General features: G+C 42.4%; 1 protein-coding gene across 5 annotated transcripts in view; it reads left to right on the top strand.

Moving 5' to 3' along the window:
• Window positions 1–22188, top strand: part of DCAF8 (DDB1 and CUL4 associated factor 8) — a 378940-nt gene that overhangs the window by 124296 nt on the left and 232456 nt on the right. For all 5 annotated transcript variants that reach the window (XM_053705076.1, XM_053705096.1, XM_053705081.1 and 2 more), the window contains 3 exons: window positions 2671–2765; window positions 2849–2959; window positions 3592–3664. In XM_053705076.1, coding sequence (XP_053561051.1) covers window positions 2671–2765; window positions 2849–2959; window positions 3592–3664 — 279 coding nt within the window. The remainder of the gene's footprint in view (window positions 1–2670; window positions 2766–2848; window positions 2960–3591; window positions 3665–22188) is intronic.

Below are 22188 nucleotides of genomic sequence, written 5' to 3'. Positions count from 1 at the left end.
GGATCCGGCCGTGGGATGTTACCGGATGTAAGATCCTAGGTCGGACCTGGGAGTTTCAGCGTTCCGGCTTCCTTGACCTTCGTCCTTGTTCTGGCTTTTTCTTTGGGTCAGCTTTTCTAGGAGCTGGGTAGCTGGGGTTCCCTGGGGTCAGTCGTCTCTTGTCACATGTCGGTGGCAGTTTGGCTTCACAGGGGGACGATTGCAAGGGCGAGGTTTTTATTTCTGTGCCTAATAGGCGCGCTGACTCGATGGGGTTTTCTCTGAGGGACTCTTCTGTTATCCACTGGAGTGACCTTATCTTGTTTTTCTCCCGGTTTCTTCTATGACATTCCCGTTCCTTGGGCAGGTGTCTCTTGATGCTCTCGTTTCTGGGGGTTCCCTATATCTTTCTCTCCTCTTGTCAGAGGTGTAGTTCCTTTTGTGGGAGCTCTCCGGGGTTTTTCTCTTCGGTTCTGACAATGGTCAACTTCTGTTGTTCTTTCTAAACTGGGCTATTGGACGATGTTGAGACTTTAGGTGGTTGGCTCACGAGTTTTCTTTGGATCTCGTGCCTTCTCTAGATGGAGTAGCTGTGTCTACCCTTTCGCTTTTTGTGGGTCGGCCTTCGGTTACCTTGTTTCCCTGCTCAGATCTGCCGTTGCTTGGGCTGGTCCGGCTGGGGGTGCGATCTGAGATTGGTTGTTCGTTCGCAGTTCTTTGGGGGGGCCAGTGGAGTTTAGTTAGTCCGGTGCCTTAATTTGCCTGGTGGGTGCCCACTGTCTGGGAGGGTGGGCAATTTGGTATTTGCTTTGTCGGCAGTTTTCCTTGCCGAGGTCTCGGGTTTGTACCAAGGACGGTGAGTCTCTGGACTTAGACAATTTTTAGTGGGTTTCCTACAGTATCTTCATTACTCAGTTTTTTTTCTGAGTTCTGATGTCGAGGACTTGGTTCTCGGCTGTCATTAGTCACTAGTCACTAGTACAGGGAGTGTGGGACTGCCTTTGGGGCGATGGTCCTTTTGGTGGAGTGTTGGTTCAGTGAGTCCGTTTGGGATCTCTGGTTGGGCTTCGGACTGGTTATGAGTCTGTGTCCTTGTGGGCCTTTTTCACTCTTAATTTTCTGCCCGGCTCTGAAGAAGCGGGGTTTGGAATGGTTTGTGTTTTTCTGGCTTAGTGCTCTCAGAATGGGCCGCCTATTGTACCTTCCTGTCTTGGCATTCAGTGTCCTCTATAGCTTGGGTATTTGTTTTCCCAAAAGTAATGAATGCAGCTGTGGACTATTTCCATTTAAGAAGAAAACATAAATTATGCTTACCTGATAATTTTTTTTTCTTCTGATGGAAAGAGTCCACAGCTCCCCAGCCGTAATTTTATGTGGGGCATCCTTATTTTGTTCTTCTGGCACCATTCACCCTGATATTTCTTCTACTGTTCCTTGTTCCTCTGTAGAATGACTGGGGGATGAGGGAATTGGGAGGAGTATTTAAGCCTTTGGCTGGGGTGTCTTTGCCTCCTCCTGGTGGCCAGGTTCTTATTTCCCAAAAGTAATGAATGCAAAAAAAAAAAAAAAATTCACAGAATATACGTATATGCATTTGTGACTGGCTGATGGCTGTCACATGATGCAGCGGGAGTGGAAATAGACATAACTTTAAAATTTCTCAGAAAAAAAAACTACCACTAAAGTTCAGACTAAGTGCTATTGCATTGTCTTTTTTATCATGCATTTGTTGATTATGTAAATCTACTGTATTTACTGGTCCCTTAAGTTCGGGATAATGCTAGGGACAAAATGAACTCTAAGGTTTGAAATTGCCCTTTAAAAAACTTTAGTGTTTTTTTATGTGCCAGAGTATGGCCTAAATTCTAAAATAAATAACAAGATAGCTGTAAAGCCTTCTGTTTTAGATTTTGTCTAAAAGAAATTGTCTTAAAAAAAACCCAACTTGCTTAAAGGGACTGTGAACACCTTGAGGTTGAATTTATAAGGTTTAGTTATGCATAGTAAAACATCATTGTAAAATGTATTTATTTTATCCCCTTTTCATGTGCTTAATCTCTGAAATTGAGGTTTTCTAATTCTCAATTAAGAAAAAGCACACTGCAGATTTATGAAAGCTAACCCTGCCACATATATTTCCTCAATTGATTTTAACAGAAAAGAACTGCAAAACCGTGTACTGTATACTAACAATATGACTGTGGTCAACCTTATCACTCTCAAACTTATGCCCTGATTGGCTCACAAAATGAGGCAATTGGCACACTGTCCTTTTTTTAATTTGCATAGTTCAATATCAAACTTATGGGAGCAGTAGATCCCCATAACATAGTGTACTGATGTCCCTTTAATGAACATGTTAGTGAATAAATAAGTTTAAAAATATATATTTTTATATATATATGTGGTTGTATGTATGTTAGTAAATAACAGTCCAGGATAGTGTACTATCACCTATACTCAGCAACTACCCGGGTGCCAGACAGGTTAGTACATAGAAAGCAATGAGATGGAACTTACTGGCCCTTGGAATACACTACATTAAAGCCTGTTTGCTGTGCTTAAAGGGTCGGTGAGTGCTGTCTTATTGATGGGTAGTTTGTGTGAAGCAATTCCAGGTCCATAGTCACAAGTAGGTATGCACTGTTGCTTGATTTGAAATTAAACTCATGATTACGGTTTTCCTCTCAGCTGGCCTTAGAACCAGACTCTCCATGCACTTTCCTTTCTGCTGGTGAGGATGCAGTCGTGTTCACCATTGACCTTCGGCAAGACCGGCCTGCCTCGTGAGTAGATAGTGTTGTTTCTGATGGGCTTTAATGCACCTTTGAGCTAATTGGTGGGTAATTGCATTTTTTTCTCACTGAAGGAGGCTGGTGGTAACCAAGGAGAAAGAGAAAAAAGTTGGATTGTATACTATCTATGTGAATCCATCAAACACTTATCAGTTTGCTGTGGGTGGAAGAGATCAGTTTGTCAGGTGAGTTTCACCCAGTGTTCCATTTCAATTTTAGGGAGAGAAAGCCCAAGTTATTGAATGGGACATAGATGAATTGCATCTCTTAATAGAAACAAATTTGCATGATTCATGTATTGGCAAAAATGCTTCTAGTAAAAGTTATCACTGTTTTAGTGTTAACATTTTTCACTGCATGTGCATGTGAAGCATAGCTAAATATTCTTAGTGCACCAGCATTTTAAATACTGCAGCTGCTCAGAGCCAGTGGGTCTTGTCAATACCAGATGGTACCAAGCGCCTTTAGGCTCTCTGAGCAAGTGCTGTGTTTAAAATGCTGGTGCACGTTTCATACTTAAATGTACTTTTGGAACAGCTATGTGTATATTGCCAAAATGCTTCTATTCAAAAATGAAATGCATTCCAATTTTGCCTGGAATGTCCCTTTTTAAACGTCAAGTTCTAACATTATTAGTTTGTCTAATTTGTTCAGTTGAACTAAATGTTGTTTCTTTTTTTTTTTTTTACAGTAATTTTGATATTCTATGAACAAAATTCAAAAATGTTATTGTAAACAACATTGATCCAATAGCTGTAAGTTTGCAAAACTAAATAATAAGTTCACAATATTTATCCTACTTCTTACCTTTTATAAGGATCTATGACCAGCGTAAAATCAATGAAAATGAAAATAACGGAGTGCTGAAGAAATTCTGCCCTCATCACCTGGTGAGTTGCGTGTAACTCTTTCTTTTCATAAGGGGCAGTATAATTTTTGGAGCTTGTGTAGTCCCTTCAACATCAAAGTGCTCAAAGAAAATGCTGTGTAACGGTTTATTAATGCACTTTTGCTTACTTATAACACAAACCTTTTTTTCTTTTCTCTTGTTAAGTGTATTCAGTCCACGGATCATCCATTACTTATGGGATATATTCCCTTCCCAACAGGAAGTTGCAAGATATAGCTCCTCCCCTCACATGTCATATCCAGTCATTCTCTTGCAACTAACATAGTAGGAAGGTGTGAGAGGAGTGTGGAGTTTTTATACTTAATTATTTCTTCAATCAAAAGTTTGTTATTTTAAATGGCACCGGAGTGTGCTGTTTTTTTCTCTCAGGCAGTATTTAGAAGAAGAATCTGCCTGCGTTTTCTATGATCTTAGCAGAAGTAACTAAGATCCACTGGCTGTTCTCGCACATTCTGAGGAGTGGGGTAACTTCAGAAAGGGAATCGCATGCGGGGTCCCCTGCAGATGAGGTATGTGCATTAGAATATTTTTCTAAGGAATGGAATTGACTAAGAAAATACTGCTAATACCGATGTAATGTAAGTACAGCCTTAAATGCAGTAGCGACTGGTATCAGGCTGATGAATGTATGTACAATAAGTAATTTTCTAAGGAATGTAATTCGACTAAAAAAATACTGTTAATACTGAAGTAATGTATGAGCCTTAACTGCAGTAGAAGCGACTGGTAGCAGGCTTATTAATAGCACTACCTAACTTTTAAAGTGTATGTTTAAAACGTTTACTGGCATGTTATTCGTTTTTGTGAGGTACTTTGGTGATAAATCTTTTGGGGCATGATTTTTTCCACATGGCTGTCGTTTATTTCTGCATAGAAACGGTTAACTGAGGTTTCCCACTGTTGTAATATGAGTGGGAGGAGCCTATTTTAGCGCTTTTTTTGCGCAGTAAAAATTCAGTTACAGTCTTCCTGCTTCTTCCTCCTTGATCCAGGACGTCTCTAGAGAGCTCAGGGGTCTTCAAAATTCATTTTGAGGGAGGTAATCAGTCAAAGCAGACCTGTGACAGTGTGTTTGACTGTGATAAAAACGTTAATTGTTAAATTGATTATCCGTTTTGGGTATTAAGGGGTTAATCATCCATTTGCTAGTGGGTGCAATGCTTTGCTAACTTAATACATTTACTGTGAAAATTTGGTTGCTATAACTGATTTGGTTCATTGTTATTTCAACGGTGACAATTTTTTGTGCTTCTTAAAGGCGCAGTAGCGTTTTTTATATTGCTTGTAAACTTATTTGAAAGGATTTTCCAAGCTTGCTAGTCTCATTGCTAGTCTGTTTAAACATGTCTGACACAGATGAATCTGTTAGTTCACTATGTTTGAAGGCCAATGTGGAGCCCCATAGAAATATGTGTACTAAATGTATTGATGTCACTTTGAATAAAAGTCCATTTTTATCTGTAAAGAAATTATCACCAGACAACGAGGGGGAAGTTATGCCGACTAACTCTCCTCAAGTGTCAGTACCTTCACCTCCCGCTCAGGAGGCGCGTGATATTGTGGTGCCAAGTACATCAGAGAGGCCCATACAAATCACTTTGCAAGACATGGCTGCTGTTATGACAGAGGTATTATCTAAATTGCCAGAATTAAGAGGCAAGTGCGATAGCTCTGGGTTAAGGACAGAGCGCGCTGATGATGTGAGAGCCATGTCCGATACTGCGTCACAATTTGCAGAACATGAGGACGGAGAGCTTCATTCTGTGGGTGACGGATCTGATCCAGGGAGACCGGATTCAGAGATTTCTAATTTTAAATTTAAGCTTGAGAACCTCCGTGTATTGCTAGGGGAGGTATTAGCGGCTCTGAATGATTGTAACACGGTTGCAATTCCAGAGAAAATATGTAGGCTGGATAGATACTTTGCGGTACCGGTGTGTACTGACGTTTTTCCTATACCTAAAAGGCTTACAGAAATTATTAGCAAGGAGTGGGATAGACCCGGTGTGCCCTTTTCCCCCTCCTCCGATATTTAGGAAAATGTTTCCAATAGACGCCACCACACGAGACTTATGGCAGACGGTCCCTAAGGTGGAGGGAGCAGTTTCTACTTTAGCTAAACGTACCACTATCCCGGTGGAGGATAGTTGTGCTTTTTTGGATCCAATGGATAAAAAATTAGGTTACCTTAAGAAAATGTTTGTTCAACAAGGTTTTATCTTACAGCCCCTTGCATGCATTGCGCCTGTCACTGCTGCTGCGGCATTCTGGTTTGAGTCTCTGGAAGAGGCCATTCGCACAGCTCCATTTGGATGAGATTATGGACAAGCTTAAAGCACTTAAGCTAGCTAATGCATTTGTTTCTGATGCCGTTGTACATTTAACCAAACTAACGGCTAAGAACTCCGGATTCGCCATCCAGGCGCGCAGAGCGCTATGGCTTAAATTCTTGTTTAGCTGACGTGACTTCTAAATCTAAATTGCTTAATATTCCTTTCAAGGGGCAGACCTTATTCGGGCCCGGCTTGAAAGAAATTATTGCTGACATTACTGGAGGTAAGGGTCATACTCTTCCTCAGGACAGGGCCAAATCAAGGGCCAAACAGTCTAATTTTCGTGCCTTTCGTAACTTCAAGGCAGGAGCAGCATCAACTTCCTCCGCTCCAAAACAGGAAGGAACTGTTGCTTGTTACAGACAGGGCTGGAAAGCTAACCAGCCCTGGAACAAGGGCAAGCAGGCCAGAAAGCCTACTTCTGCGCCTAAGACAGCATGAAGAGAGGGCCTCCTATCCGGAAATGGATCTAGTGGGGGGCAGACTTTCTCTCTTCGCCCAGGCTTGGGCAAGAGATGTCCAGGATCCCTGGGCGTTGGAGATCATATCTCAGGGATATCTTCTGGACTTCAAAGCTTCTCCTCCACAAGGGAGATTTCATCTTTCAAGGTTATCAGCAAACCAAATAAAGAAAGAGGCATTTCTACGCTGTGTACAAGACCTTTTAGTAATGGGGGTGATCCACCCAGTTCCGCGGACGGAACAAGGGCAAGGGTTTTACTCAAATCTGTTTGTGGTTCCCAAGAAAGAGGGAACCTTCAGACCAATCTTGGACCTAAAAATCTTAAACAAATTCCTAAGAGTTCCATCATTCAAAATGGAAACTATTCGAACCATCCTACCCATGATCCAAGAGGGTCAATACATGACCACACTAGACTTAAAGGATGCCTACCTTCATATACCGATTCACAAAGATCATTATCGGTACCTAAGATTTGCCTTTCTAGACAGGCATTACCAGTTTGTAGCTCTTCCCTTCGGGTTAGCTACGGCCCTGAGAATTTTTACAAAGGTTCTGGGCTCACTTCTAGCGGTGCTAAGACCGCGAGGCATAGCGGTGGCTCCGTACCTAGACGACATTCTGATACAAGCGTCAAGTTTTCAAATTGCCAAGTCTCATACAGATATAGTTCTGGCATTTCTGAGGTCGCATGGGTGGAAGGTGAACGTGGAAAAGAGTTCTCTATTACCACTTACAAGAGTTCCCTTTCTGGGGACTCTTATAGATTCTATAGAGATGAAGATTTACCTGACAGAGTCCAGGTTATCAAAGCTTCTGAATGCTTGCCGTGTCCTTCATTCCATTCCACGCCCGTCAGTAGCTCAGTGCATGGAAGTAATCGGCTTAATGGTAGCGGCAATGGACATAGTACCATTTGCGCGCCTGCATCTCAGACCTCTGCAATTATGCATGCTAAGTCAGTGGAATGGGGATTACTCAGATTTGTCCCCTCTACTAAATCTGGATCAAGAGACCAGAGATTCTCTTCTCTGGTGGCTTTCTCGGGTCCATCTGTCCAAGGGGATGACCTTTCGCAGGCCAGATTGGACAATTGTAACAACAGATGCCAGCCTTCAAGGTTGGGGCGCAGTCTGGAACTCTCTGAAGGCTCAGGGATTATGGATAAATACTAAAAGAGTGGATTAAAAAGCGCAGGGTAAAAGCACCAAACTCCTGATATACCTAAAATGTCCCTAATTTAGGTGTATAAAAAGGATAAAAAATGTGATATTTAACCAGGAGCACTATAGCTAAAGGTGTGAGATAAATATTTAGACTAGTGAATATAAAAACTACACAATAGCGTGTGAAACTTTAGTATTGATACAAAATGTACAAAATATACAAATAGGATCGTAGCAGATGCTTAGTGATAAAGTGTCAAATGTTCAGTGATAAAATAATTTGTGTGTATTGTGATTATCGAAAAAATAGAAAAGCTAAAAGTAAATAGTGACAAGTAAGTGTTATGCAGCAGAATTCTGCTTAAGAAATGATATTTAATGTAACATTCATAAATAAAAAAACAATGTATAAAAACGGACGTCTCCGTATATAACTAAATAAGCCAATATACCAACAATATTGAAATGTATCTCCTTGTATTCATAGGTGGGGGATAAAAACAGTCCAAGTTAGGATAGTAAGTGATTAGGTGATACAGTCTTACCCCCAAACAATTGCGGCTTTCGATAGAGGGAAAGTGAAAATTACCGCCGTGGCGGAAGTGACGTCACTTGTAGGGGCGCTGGCCTGATTGAGCACTCCGATTGGTTCCTATTGCGATCGCTACTAGGTAACGGCTTCTTGGTCCCACAGTAGTAAGGTATCCGCTCTTTATGTGCCAAAATGCACGCAGGATACTAATAACGGCTGTAATGTGTTTTAAAAGCAGCTGTTGGAGTAGAGGCAAAGTTCCGTTTATAACCTTCAGTAAGGCTTGTGATATCGGCACGCAGACAAGTGCCACAGCGATGCCAAGTTGAAAGTTCCACAGATAATAAGCAGCATCAATTTTTAGCAGCAAATGGTGACTGTGAGATACTCAAAGTTTAAGAAGTTGGCAACATACATCCAATGCAAAGTTCAAAGTTCCTCAAAAGACAGGCAGCATCAAATTGTAACAGCAACTGATGACTGTGTTATGCTCCTTGAAGTTTAAAAGTTAGCAACAAACATCAACGCGTTTCTCCCTCTACAGGGCTTTCTCAAGATCTTGAGAAAGCCCTGTAGAGGGAGAAACACGTTGATGTTTGTTGCTAACTTTTAAACTTCAAGGAGCATAACACAGCCATCAGTTGCTGTTACAATTTGATGCTGCCTGTCTTTTGAGGAACTTTGAACTTTGCATTGGATGTATGTTGCCAACTTCTTAAACTTTGAGTATCTCACAGTCACCATTTGCTGCTAAAAATTGATGCTGCTTATTATCTGTGGAACTTTCAACTTGGCATCGCTGTGGCACTTGTCTGCGTGCCGATATCACAAGCCTTACTGAAGGTTATAAACGGAACTTTGCCTCTACTCCAACAGCTGCTTTTAAAACACATTACAGCCGTTATTAGTATCCTGCGTGCATTTTGGCACATAAAGAGCGGATACCTTACTACTGTGGGACCAAGAAGCCGTTACCTAGTAGCGATCGCAATAGGAACCAATCGGAGTGCTCAATCAGGCCAGCGCCCCTACAAGTGACGTCACTTCCGCCACGGCGGTAATTTTCACTTTCCCTCTATTGAAAGCCGCAATTGTTTGGGGGTAAGACTGTATCACCTAATCACTTACTATCCTAACTTGGACTGTTTTTATCCCCCACCTATGAATGCGAGGAGATACATTTCAATATTGTTGGTATATTGGCTTATTTAGTTATATACGGAGACGTCCGTTTTTATACATTGTTTTTATTTATGAATGTTACATTAAATATCATTTCTTAAGCAGAATTCTGCTGCATAACACTTACTTGTCACTATTTAATTTTAGCTTTTCTTCTGTTAAGTGTGATCAGTCCACGGGTCATCATTACTTCTGGGATATTACTCCTCCCCAACAGGAAGTGCAAGAGGATTCACCCAGCAGAGCTGCATATAGCTCCTCCCCTCTACGTCACTCCCAGTCATTCTCTTGCACCCAACGACTAGATAGGATGTGTGAGAGGACTATGGTGATTATACTTAGTTTTATATCTTCAATCAAAAGTTTGTTATTTTAAAATAGCACCGGAGTGTGTTATTACCTCTCTGGCAGAGTTTGAAGAAGAATCTACCAGAGTTTTGCTATGATTTTAGCCGGAGTAGTTAAGATCATATTGCTGTTCTCGGCCATCTGAGGAGTGAGGTAAACTTCAGATCAGGGGACAGCGGGCAGATGAATCTGCATAGAGGTATGTAGCAGTTTTTATTTTCTGACAATGGAATTGATGAGAAAATCCTGCCATACCGATATAATGTCATGTATGTATACTTTACACTTCAGTATTCTGGGGAATGGTACTTCACTAGAATTACACTGTAAGAAATACATAAAGCTGTTTAATAACTAGAGATTATGTTTAACGTTTTTGCTGGAATGTAAAATCGTTTTCATTTGCTGAGGTACTGTGTGAATAAATGTTTGGGCACTATTTTTCCACTTGGCAGTTGCTTAATCTGTTTTTCTGACAGTTTCTGTTCTCCCTCACTGCTGTGTGTGAGGGGGAGGGGCCGTTTTTTGGCGCTTTTTCTATGCATCAAATATTTCAGTCAGCAACTCATTGTATTCCCTGCATGATCCGGTTCATCTCTACAGAGCTCAGGGGTCTTCAAAACTTATTTTGAGGGAGGTAATTTCTCTCAGCAGAGCTGTGAGAATTATAGTTTGACTGAGATAAAAAACGTTTATTCTGTAATTTGTTTCCTGCTTTCAGAATTTGTTATCTTTGCTAATGGGATTAAACCTTTGCTAAAGTTGTGTTGTTTACAAGGATTGAGGCTATAACTGTTTCAATTTATTAATTTTCAACTGTCATAGATCTTCTGTGCTTCTTAAAGGCACAGTACGTTTTAATATTATTCTAATTGAATTGTATTTCCAAGTTGCAAGTTTATTTGCTAGTGTGTTAAACATGTCTGATTCAGAGGATGATACCTGTGTCATTTGTTGCAATGCCAAAGTGGAGCCCAATAGAAATTTATGTACTAACTGTATTGATGCTACTTTAAATAAAAATCAATCTGTACAAATTGAACAAATTTCACCAAACAACGAGGGGAGAGTTATGCCGACTAACTCGCCTCACGTGTCAGTACCTACATCTCCCGCTCAGAGGGAGGTGCGTGATATTGTAGCGCCGAGTACATCTGGGCGGCCATTACAAATCACATTAAAGGATATGGCTACTGTTATGACTGAGGTTTTGGCTAAATTACCAGAACTAAGAGGTAAGCGTGATCACTCTGGGGTGAGAACAGAGTGCGCTGATAATATTAGGGCCATGTCAGACACTGCGTCACAGGTGGCAGAACATGAGGACGGAGAACTTCATTCTGTGGGTGACGGTTCTGATCCAAACAGACTGGATTCAGATATTTCAAATTTTAAATTTAAACTGGAAAACCTCCGTGTATTACTAGGGGAGGTGTTAGCGGCTCTGAATGATTGTAACACAGTTGCAATACCAGAGAAAATGTGTAGGTTGGATAAATATTTTGCGGTACCGACGAGTACTGAGGTTTTTCCTATACCTAAGAGACTTACTGAAATTGTTACTAAGGAGTGGGATAGACCTGGTGTGCCGTTCTCACCCCCTCCGATATTTAGAAAAATGTTTCCAATAGACGCCACCACAAGGGACTTATGGCAAACGGTCCCTAAGGTGGAGGGAGCAGTTTCTACCTTAGCTAAGCGTACCACTATCCCGGTGGAGGATAGCTGTGCTTTTTCAGATCCAATGGATAAAAAATAAGAGGGTTACCTTAAGAAAATGTTTGTTCAACAAGGTTTTATATTGCAACCCCTTGCATGCATTGCGCCGATCACGGCTGCAGCGGCATTCTGGATTGAGTCTCTGGAAGAGAACATTGGTTCAGCTACTCTGGACGACATTACGGACAGGCTTAGAGTCCTTAAACTAGCTAATTCATTCATTTCGGAGGCCGTAGTACATCTTACTAAACTTACGGCGAAGAATTCAGGATTCGCCATTCAGGCACGCAGGGCGCTGTGGCTAAAATCCTGGTCAGCTGATGTTACTTCTAAGTCTAAATTGCTTAATATACCTTTCAAAGGGCAGACCTTATTCGGGCCCGGGTTGAAAGAGATTATCGCTGACATTACAGGAGGTAAAGGCCATGCCCTGCCTCAGGACAAAGCCAAAGCCAAGACTAGACAGTCTAATTTTCGTTCCTTTCGTAATTTCAAAGCAGGAGCAGCATCAACTTCCTCTGCACCAAAACAGGAAGGAGCTGTTGCTCGCTACAGACAAGGCTGGAAACCTAACCAGTCCTGGAACAAGGGCAAGCAGACTAGGAAGCCTGCTGCTGCCCCTAAAACAGCATGAATTGAGGGCCCCCGATCCGGGATCGGATCTAGTGGGGGGCAGACTTTCTCTCCTCGCCCAGGCTTGGGCAAGAGATGTTCAGGATCCCTGGGCGCTAGAGATAATATCTCAGGGATACCTTCTGGACTTCAAATACTCTCCTCCAAGAGAGAGATTTCATCTGTCAAGATTGTCAACAATCCAGACAAAGAAAGAGGCGTTTCTACGCTGCGTACAAGAGCTCTTGTTAATGGGAGTAATCCATCCAGTTCCACGATCGGAACAGGGACAGGGGTTTTACTCAAATCTGTTTGTGGTTCCCAAAAAAGAGGGAACTTTCAGACCAATCCTGGACTTAAAGATCCTAAACAAATTCCTAAGAGTTCCATCGTTCAAGATGGAGACTATTCGGACAATTTTACCTATGATCCAAGAGGGTCAATACATGACCACTGTAGATTTAAAAGATGCTTACCTTCACATACCGATTCACAAAGATCATTATCGGTACCTAAGGTTTGCCTTCCTAGACAGGCATTACCAGTTTGTGGCTCTTCCATTCGGATTGGCTACAGCTCCAAGAATCTTCACAAAGGTTCTGGGTGCTCTTCTGGCGGTACTAAGACCGCGGGGAATCTCGGTAGCTCCATACCTAGACGACATTCTGATACAAGCTTCAAGCTTTCAAACTGCCAAGTCTCATACAGAGTTAGTGCTGGCATTTCTAAGGTCACATGGATGGAAGGTGAACGAAAAGAAAAGTTCACTCGTTCCACTCACAAGAGTTCCCTTCCTGGGGACTCTTATAGATTCTGTAGAAATGAAGATTTACCTGACAGAGGACAGGCTAACAAGACTTCAAAGTGCTTGCCGCACCCTTCATTCCATTCAACACCCGTCAGTGGCTCAATGCATGGAGGTAATCGGCTTAATGGTAGCGGCAATGGACATAGTACCCTTTGCACGCTTACACCTCAGACCACTGCAACTGTGCATGCTAAGTCAGTGGAATGGGGATTACTCAGACTTATCCCCTTCTCTGAATCTGGATCAAGAGACCAGAAATTCTCTTCTATGGTGGCTTTCTCGGCCACATCTGTCCAGGGGGATGCCATTCAGCAGACCAGACTGGACAATTGTAACAACAGACGCCAGCCTTCTAGGTTGGGGTGCCGTCTGGAATTCTCTGAAGGCTCAGGGACAATGGAGTCAGGAGGAGAGTCTCCTGCCAATAAACATTCTGGAATTGAGAGCAGTTCTCAATGCCCTCCTGGCTTGGCCCCAGTTGACAACTCGGGGGTTCATCAGGTTTCAGTCGGACAACATCACGACTGTAGCTTACATCAACCATCAGGGAGGGACAAGAAGCTCCCTAGCTATGATGGAAGTATCAAAGATAATTTGCTGGGCAGAGTCTCACTCTTGCCACCTGTCAGCAATCCACATCCCGGGAGTGGAGAACTGGGAGGCGGATTTCTTAAGTCGTCAGACTTTTCATCCGGGGGAGTGGGAACTTCATCCGGAGGTCTTTGCCCAAATACTTCGACGTTGGGGCAGACCAGAGATAGATCTCATGGCGTCTCGACAGAACGCCAAGCTTCCTCGTTACGGGTCCAGATCCAGGGATCCAGGAGCAGTCCTGATAGATGCTCTGACAGCACCTTGGGACTTCAGGATGGCTTACGTGTTTCCACCCTTCCCGTTGCTTCCTCGATTGATTGCCAGAATCAAACAAGAGAGAGCATCAGTGATTCTAATAGCACCTGCGTGGCCACGCAGGACTTGGTATGCAGACCTGGTGGACATGTCATCCTGTCCACCTTGGTCTCTACCTCTGAAACAGGACCTTCTGATACAGGGTCCCTTCAAACATCAAAATCTAACTTCTCTGAAGCTGACTGCTTGGAAATTGAACGCTTGATTTTATCAAGACGTGGATTTTCTGAGTCAGTTATTGATACCTTAATACAGGCTAGGAAACCTGTTACCAGAAAGATTTACCATAAGATATGGCGTAAATACCTATATTGGTGTGAATCCAAAGGTTACTCTTGGAGTAAGGTTAGGATTCCTAGGATATTGTCTTTTCTACAATAAGGTTTAGAAAAGGGTTTATCTGCTAGTTCATTAAAGGGACAGATCTCAGCTATGTCCATTCTGTTACACAAACGTCTGTCAGAAGTTCCTGACGTCCAGGCTTTTTGTCAGGCTTTGGCCAGAATTAAGCCTGTGTTTAAAACTGTTGCTCCACCATGGAGTTTAAACCTTGTTCTTAATGTTTTACAGGGCGTTCCGTTTGAACCCCTTCATTCCATTGATATAAAGTTGTTATCTTGGAAAGTTCTATTTTTAATGGCTATTTCCTCGGCTCGAAGAGTCTCTGAATTATCAGCCTTACATTGTGATTCTCCTTATTTGATTTTTCATTCGGATAAGGTAGTCCTGCGTACTAAACCTGGGTTCTTACCTAAGGTAGTTACTAACAGGAATATCAATCAAGAGATTGTTGTTCCTTCTTTATGCCCAAATCCTTCTTCAAAGAAGGAACGTCTACTGCACAACCTGGATGTAGTCCGTGCTCTAAAATTTTTACTTACAGGCAACTAAGGAATTTCGACAAACGTCTTCTCTGTTTGTCATTTACTCTGGGCAGAGGAGAGGTCAAAAAGCTTCCGCTACCTCTCTTTCTTTTTGGCTTCGTAGCATAATTCGTTTAGCTTATGAGACTGCTGGACAGCAGCCTCCTGAAAGAATTACAGCTCATTCTACTAGAGCTGTGGCTTCCACTTGGGCCTTCAAGAATGAGGCCTCTGTTGAACAGATTTGCAAGGCTGCAACTTGATCTTCGCTTCATACTTTTTCCAAATTTTACAAATTTGACACTTTTGCTTCATCGGAGGCTATTTTTGGGAGAAAGGTTCTTCAGGCAGTGGTTCCTTCTGTATAAAGAGCCTGCCTATCCCTCCCGTCATCCGTGTACTTTTGCTTTGGTATTGGTATCCCAGAAGTAATGATGACCCGTGGACTGATCACACTTAACAGAAGAAAACATAATTTATGCTTACCTGATAAATTCCTTTCTTCTGTAGTGTGATCAGTCCACGGCCCGCCCTGTTTTTAAGGCAGGTAAATATTTTTTAATTTATACTCCAGTCACCACTTCACCCTTGGCTTTTCCTTTCTCGTTGGTCCTTGGTCGAATGACTGGGAGTGACGTAGAGGGGAGGAGCTATATGCAGCTCTGCTGGGTGAATCCTCTTGCACTTCCTGTTGGGGAGGAGTAATATCCCAGAAGTAATGATGACCCGTGGACTGATCACACTACAGAAGAAAGGAATTTATCAGGTAAGCATAAATTATGTTTTCTATTTTTTCGATAATCACAATACACACAAATTATTTTATCACTGAACATTTGACACTTTATCACTAAGCATCTGCTACGATCCTATTTGTATATTTTGTACATTTTGTATCAATACTGAAGTTTCACATGCTATTGTGTAGTTTTTATATTCACTAGTCTAAATATTTATCTCACACCTTTAGCTATAGCGCTCCTGGTTAAATATCACATTTTTTATCAGGGATTATGGACTCAGGAGGAGAAACTCCTCCCAATAAATATTCTGGAATTGAGAGCAATATTCAATGCTCTTCTAGCTTGGCCTCAGTTAGCAACACTGAGGTTCATCAGATTTCAGTCGGACAACATCACGACTGTGGCCTACATCAACCATCAAGGGGGAACCAGGAGTTCCCTAGCGATGTTGGAAGTCTCAAAGATAATTTGCTGGGCAGAGTCTCACTCTTGCCACCTGTCAGCGATCTACATCCCAGGCATGGAGAACTGGGAGGGGGACTTTCTAAGTCACCAGACTTTTCATCCGGGGGAGTGGGAACTTCATCCGGAGGTCTTCGCTCAACTGATTCACCGTTGGGGCAAACCAGAACTGGATCTCATGGGGTCTCGCCAGAACGCCAAGCTTCCTTGTTACGGATCCAGGTCCAGGGACCCGAGAGCGGCGCTGATAGATGCTCTGGCAGCCCCTTGGGTCTTCAACATGGCTTATGTGTTTCCACCATTTCCGATGCTACCTCGACTGATTGCCAAGATCAAACAGGAGAGAGCATCGGTGATTCTGATAGCGCCTGCGTGGCCTCGCAGGACCTGGTATGCAGACCTAGTGGACATGTCGTCCTGTCCACCATGGTCTCTGCCTCTGAGACAGGACCTTCTTATACAAGGTCCTTTCAACCATCCAAATCTAATTTCTCTGAGGCTGACTGCATGGAGATTGAACACTTGATCCTATCAAAGCGTGGCTTCTCGGAGTCAGTTATTGATACCTTAATACAGGCACGGAAGCCTGTTACCAGAAAAATTTACCATAAGATATGGCGTAAATATTTATATTGGTGCGAATCCAAGAGTTACTCATGGAGTAAGGTTAGGATTCCTAGGATATTGTCTTTTCTACAAGAGGGTTTAGAAAAGGGCTTATCTGCTAGTTCGTTAAAGGGACAGATTTCTGCTCTGTCTATTCTCTTACACAAACGTCTGGCAGAAGTTCCAGACGTCCAGGCTTTTTGTCAGGCTTTGGCTAGGATTAAGCCTGTGTTTAAGACTGTTGCTCCTCCGTGGAGCTTAAACTTGGTTCTTAAAGTTCTTCAAGGGGTTCCGTTTGAACCCCTTCATTCCATTCATATTAAGCTTTTATCTTGGAAAGTTCTGTTTTTGATGGCTATTTCCTCGGCTCGAAGAGTCTCTGAGTTATCGGTCTTACATTGTGATTCTCCTTATCTGATTTTCCATTCAGACAAGGTAGTTCTGCGTACTAAACCTGGGTTTTTACCTAAGGTAGTTTCTAACAGGAATATCAATCAGGAGATTGTTGTTCCATCATTATGTCCTAATCCTTCTTCAAAGAAGGAACGACTTTTGCATAATCTGGACGTAGTCCGTGCCCTGAAGTTCTATTTACAGGCAGCTAAAGATTTTCGTCAAACTTCTTCCCCGTTTGTCGTGTACTCTGGACAGAGGAGAGGTCAAAAAGCTTCGGCAACGTCTCTCTCCTTTTGGCTTCGTAGCATAATACGTTTAGCCTATGAGACTGCTGGACAGCAGCCCCCTGAAAGAATTACAGCTCATTCCACTAGAGCTGTGGCTTCCACCTGGGCCTTTAAAAATGAGGCCTCTGTTGAACAGATTTGCAAGGCTGCAACTTGGTCTTCGCTTCACACTTTTTCAAAATTTTACAAATTTGACACTTTTGCTTCTTCGGAGGCTGTTTTTGGGAGACAGGTTCTACAGGCAGTGGTTCCTTCCGTTTAAGTTCCTGCCTTGTCCCTCCCATCATCCGTGTACTTTAGCTTTGGTATTGGTATCCCATAAGTAATGGATGATCCGTGGACTGAATACACTTAACAAGAGAAAACATAATTTATGCTTACCTGATAAATTTATTTCTCTTGTAGTGTATTCAGTCCACGGCCCGCCCTGTCTTTTTAAGGCAGATCTATATTTTAATTAAAACTCCAGTCACCACTGCACCCTATGGTTTCTCCTTTCTTGTCTTGTTTCGGTCGAATGACTGGATATGACATGTGAGGGGAGGAGCTATATAGCAGCTCTGCTTGGGTGATCCTCTTGCAACTTCCTTTTGGGAAGGGAATATATCCCATAAGTAATGGATGATCCGTGGACTGAATACACTACAAGAGAAATAAATTTATCAGGTAAGCATAAATTATGTTTTTTTTACACTTTTATCTTTTTTTATTATCTTGATGGCATTCTGTCAGCTATTCATGTAGTTATTTTCTCCAACATAGGTGTGTCCGGTCCACGGCGTCATCCTTACTTGTGGGATATTCTCTTCCCCAACAGGAAATGGCAAAGAGCCCAGCAAAGCTGGTCACATGATCCCTCCTAGGCTCCGCCTACCCCAGTCATTCTCTTTGCCGTTGTACAGGCAACATCTCCACGGAGATGGCTTAGAGTTTTTTAGTGTTTAACTGTAGTTTTTATTATTCAATCAAGAGTTTGTTATTTTAAAATAGTGCTGGTATGTACTATTTACTCTGAAACAGAAAAGAGATGAAGATTTCTGTTTGTAAGAGGAAAATGATTTTAGCAACCGTTACTAAAATCGATGGCTGTTCCACACAGGACTGTTGAGAGGAATTAACTTCAGTTGGGGGAACAGTGAGCAGACTTTTGCTGCTTGAGGTATGACACATTCTAACAAGACGATGTAATGCTGGAAGCTGTCATTTTCCCTATGGGATCCGGTAAGCCATTTTTATTACAGAGTAAATAAGGGCTTCACAAGGGCTTGTTAAGACTGTAGACATTTTCTGGGCTAAATCGATTCATATATAACATATTTAGCCTTGAGGAATCATTTAATCTGGGTATTTTTGTAAAATAATATCGGCAGGCACTGTTTTAGACACCTTATTCTCTAGGGGCTTTCCCTAATCATAGGCAGAGCCTCATTTTCGCGCCGGTATTGCGCACTTGTTTTTGAGAAGCATGACATGCAGTCGCATGTGTGAGGAGCTCTGATACATAAAAAAGACTTTCAGAAGGCGTCATTTGGTATCGTATTCCCCTTTGGGCTTGGTTGGGTCTCAGCAAAGCAGATACCAGGGACTGTAAAGGGGTTAAAGATAAAAACGGCTCCGGTTCCGTTATTTTAAGGGTTAAAGCTTCCAAATTTGGTGTGCAATACTTTTAAGGCTTTAAGACATTGTGGTGAAATTTTGGTGAATTTTGAACAATTCCTTCATACTTTTTCGCAATTGCAGTAATAAAGTGTGTTCAGTTTAAAATTTAAAGTGACAGTAACGGTTTTATTTTAAAAAGTTTTTTGTACTTTGTTTTCAAGTTTATGCCTGTTTAACATGTCTGAACTACCAGATAGACTGTGTTCTGAATGTGGGGAAGCCAAGGTTCCTTCTCATTTAAATAAATGTGATTTATGTGACACTGAAAATGATGCCCAAGATGATTCCTCAAGTGAGGGGAGTAAGCATGGTACTGCATCATTCCCTCCTTCGTCTACACCAGTCTTGCCCACTCCTTAGAAATGAGGATTTTTCTGACAGAGGCCAGAAAAACAAAACTTCTAAACTCTTGTCAAACACTTCATTCCGTTCCTCTTCCTTCCATAGCGCAGTGCATGGAAGTAATAGGTTTGATGGTAGCGGCAATGGACATAGTTCCTTTTGCGCGCATTCATCTAAGACCATTACAACTGTGCATGCTCAGTCAGTGGAATGGGGACTATACAGACTTGTCTCCGACGATTCAAGTAAATCAGAGGACCAGAGACTCACTCCGTTGATGGCTGTCCCTGGACAACCTGTCACAAGGGATGACCTTCCGCAGACCAGAGTGGGTCATTGTCACGACCGACGCCAGTCTGATGGGCTGGGGCGCGGTCTGGGGATCCCTGAAAGCTCAGGGTCTTTGGTCTCGGGAAGAATCTCTTCTACCGATAAATATTCTGGAACTGAGAGCGATATTCAATGCTTTCAAGGCTTGGCCTCAGCTAGCAAAGGCCAAGTTCATACGGTTTCAATCAGACAACATGACGACTGTTGCGTACATCAACCATCAGGGGTGAACAAGGAGTTCCCTGGCGATGGAAGAAGTGACCAAAATCATTCAATGGGCGGAGACTCACTCCTGCCACCTGTCTGCAATCCACATTCCAGGAGTGGAAAATTGGGAAGCGGATTTTCTGAGTCGTCAGGCATTACATCCGGGGGAGTGGGAACTCCATCCGGAAATCTTTGCCCAAATTACTCAATTGTGGGGCATTCCAGACATGGATCTGATGGCCTCTCGTCAGAACTTCAAGGTTCCTTGCTACGGGTCCAGATCCAGGGATCCCAAGGCGACTCTAGTAGATGCACTAGTAGCACCTTGGACCTTCAAACTAGCTTATGTATTCCCGCCGTTTCCTCTCATCCCCAGGCTGGTAGCCAGGATCAATCAGGAGAGGGCGTCGGTGATCTTGATAGCTCCTGCGTGGCCACGCAGGACTTGGTATGCAGATCTGGTGAATATGTCATCGGCTCCACCATGGAAGCTACCTTTGAGACGAGACCTTCTTGTTCAAGGTCCGTTCGAACATCCGAATCTGGTCTCACTCCAGCTGACTGCTTGGAGATTGAACGCTTGATCTTATCAAACGCGAGGGTTCTCAGATTCTGTTATTGATACTCTTGTTCAGGCCTAGAAAGCCTGTAACCTAGAAAAATTTACCACAAAATATGGAAAAAATATATCTGTTGGTGTGAATCTAAAGGATTCCCTTGGAACAAGGTAAAGATTCCTAAGATTCTATCCTTTCTTCAAGAAGGATTGGAGAAAGGATTATCGGCAAGTTCCTTGAAGGGACAGATTTCTGCCTTGTCTGTGTTACTTCACAAAAAGCTGGCAGCTGTGCCAGATGTTCAAGCCTTTGTTCAGGCTCTGGTTAGAATCAAGCCTGTTTACAAACCTTTGACTCCTCCTTGGAGTCTCAACTTAGTTCTTTCAGTTCTTCAGGGGGTTCCGTTTGAACCCTTGCATTCCGTTGATATTAAGTTATTATCTTGGAAAGTTTTGTTTTTGGTTGCAATTTCTTCTGCTAGAAGAGTTTCAGAATTATCTGCTCTGCAGTGTTCTCCTTCTTATCTGGTTTTCCATGCAGATAAGGTGGTTTTACGTACTAAACCTGGTTTTCTTCCGAAAGTTGTTTCTAACAAAAACATTAACCAGGAGATAGTCGTGCCTTCTTTGTGTCCGAATCCAGTTTCAAAGAAGGAACGTTTGTTGCACAATTTGGATGTTGTTCGCGCTCTAAAATTCTATTTAGATGCTACAAAGGATTTTAGACAAACATCTTCCTTGTTTGTTGTTTATTCTGGTAAAAGGAGAGGTCAAAAAGCAACTTCTACCTCTCTCTCTTTTTGGATTAAAAGCATCATCAGATTGGCTTATGAGACTGCCGGACGGCAGCCTCCTGAAAGAATCACAGCTCATTCCACTAGGGCTGTGGCTTCCACATGGGCCTTCAAGAACGAGGCTTCTGTTGATCAGATATGTAGGGCAGCGACTTGGTCTTCACTGCACACTTTTACCAAATTTTACAAGTTTGATACTTTTGCTTCTTCTGAGGCTATTTTTGGGAGAAAGGTTTTGCAAGCCGTGGTGCCTTCCATTTAGGTGACCTGATTTGCTCCCTCCCTTCATCCGTGTCCTAAAGCTTTGGTATTGGTTCCCACAAGTAAGGATGACGCCGTGGACCGGACACACCTATGTTGGAGAAAACAGAATTTATGTTTACCTGATAAATTACTTTCTCCAACGGTGTGTCCGGTCCACGGCCCGCCCTGGTTTTTTAATCAGGTCTGATAATTTATTTTCTTTAACTACAGTCACCACGGTATCATATGGTTTCTCCTATGCAAATATTCCTCCTTTACGTCGGTCGAATGACTGGGGTAGGCGGAGCCTAGGAGGGATCATGTGACCAGCTTTGCTGGGCTCTTTGCCATTTCCTGTTGGGGAAGAGAATATCCCACAAGTAAGGATGACGCCGTGGACCGGACACACCGTTGGAGAAAGTAATTTATCAGGTAAACATAAATTCTGTTTTTGCATACTTTCTCAAACTTGGGCAGTATTTTCTGTGTGTTTTTGCTATATCTGGTCCCATTTTTTATTGATATTTTTTTTTTATTACTATAAAAAATACTGATAGAGTGTGCATATAAAACCCATTTTCTTTTCTAAATGCATGTGTAAAAGGTAAGAGTGGGTTGCACTAGGTACAACACTTGACTTCTTAGTACATACACAATCGTCTTCTTATATTTCTCTCTGTATATTTTATCCCTCCCTCTCTAGTGACTCTTGCGTGGAAGTTCCACATCTTGGGTATCTGCTATCCCATACGTCACTAGCTCATGGACTCTTGCTAATTACATGAAAGAAAACATAATTTATGTAAGAACCTACCTGATTAATTCATTTCTTTCATATTAGCAAGAGTCCATGAGGCCCACCCTTTTTGTGGTGGTTATGATTTTTTTGTATAAAGCACAATTATTCCAATTCCTTGTTTTTGATGCTTTCGCTCCTTTCTTAT

This window comes from Bombina bombina, chromosome 1, assembly GCF_027579735.1.
Source record: "Bombina bombina isolate aBomBom1 chromosome 1, aBomBom1.pri, whole genome shotgun sequence".
Lineage (NCBI taxonomy): Eukaryota > Metazoa > Chordata > Amphibia > Anura > Bombinatoridae > Bombina > Bombina bombina.
The sequence above is the reverse complement of the archived record's forward strand: the minus strand, read 5'-3'. Positions and strand labels throughout refer to the sequence as shown.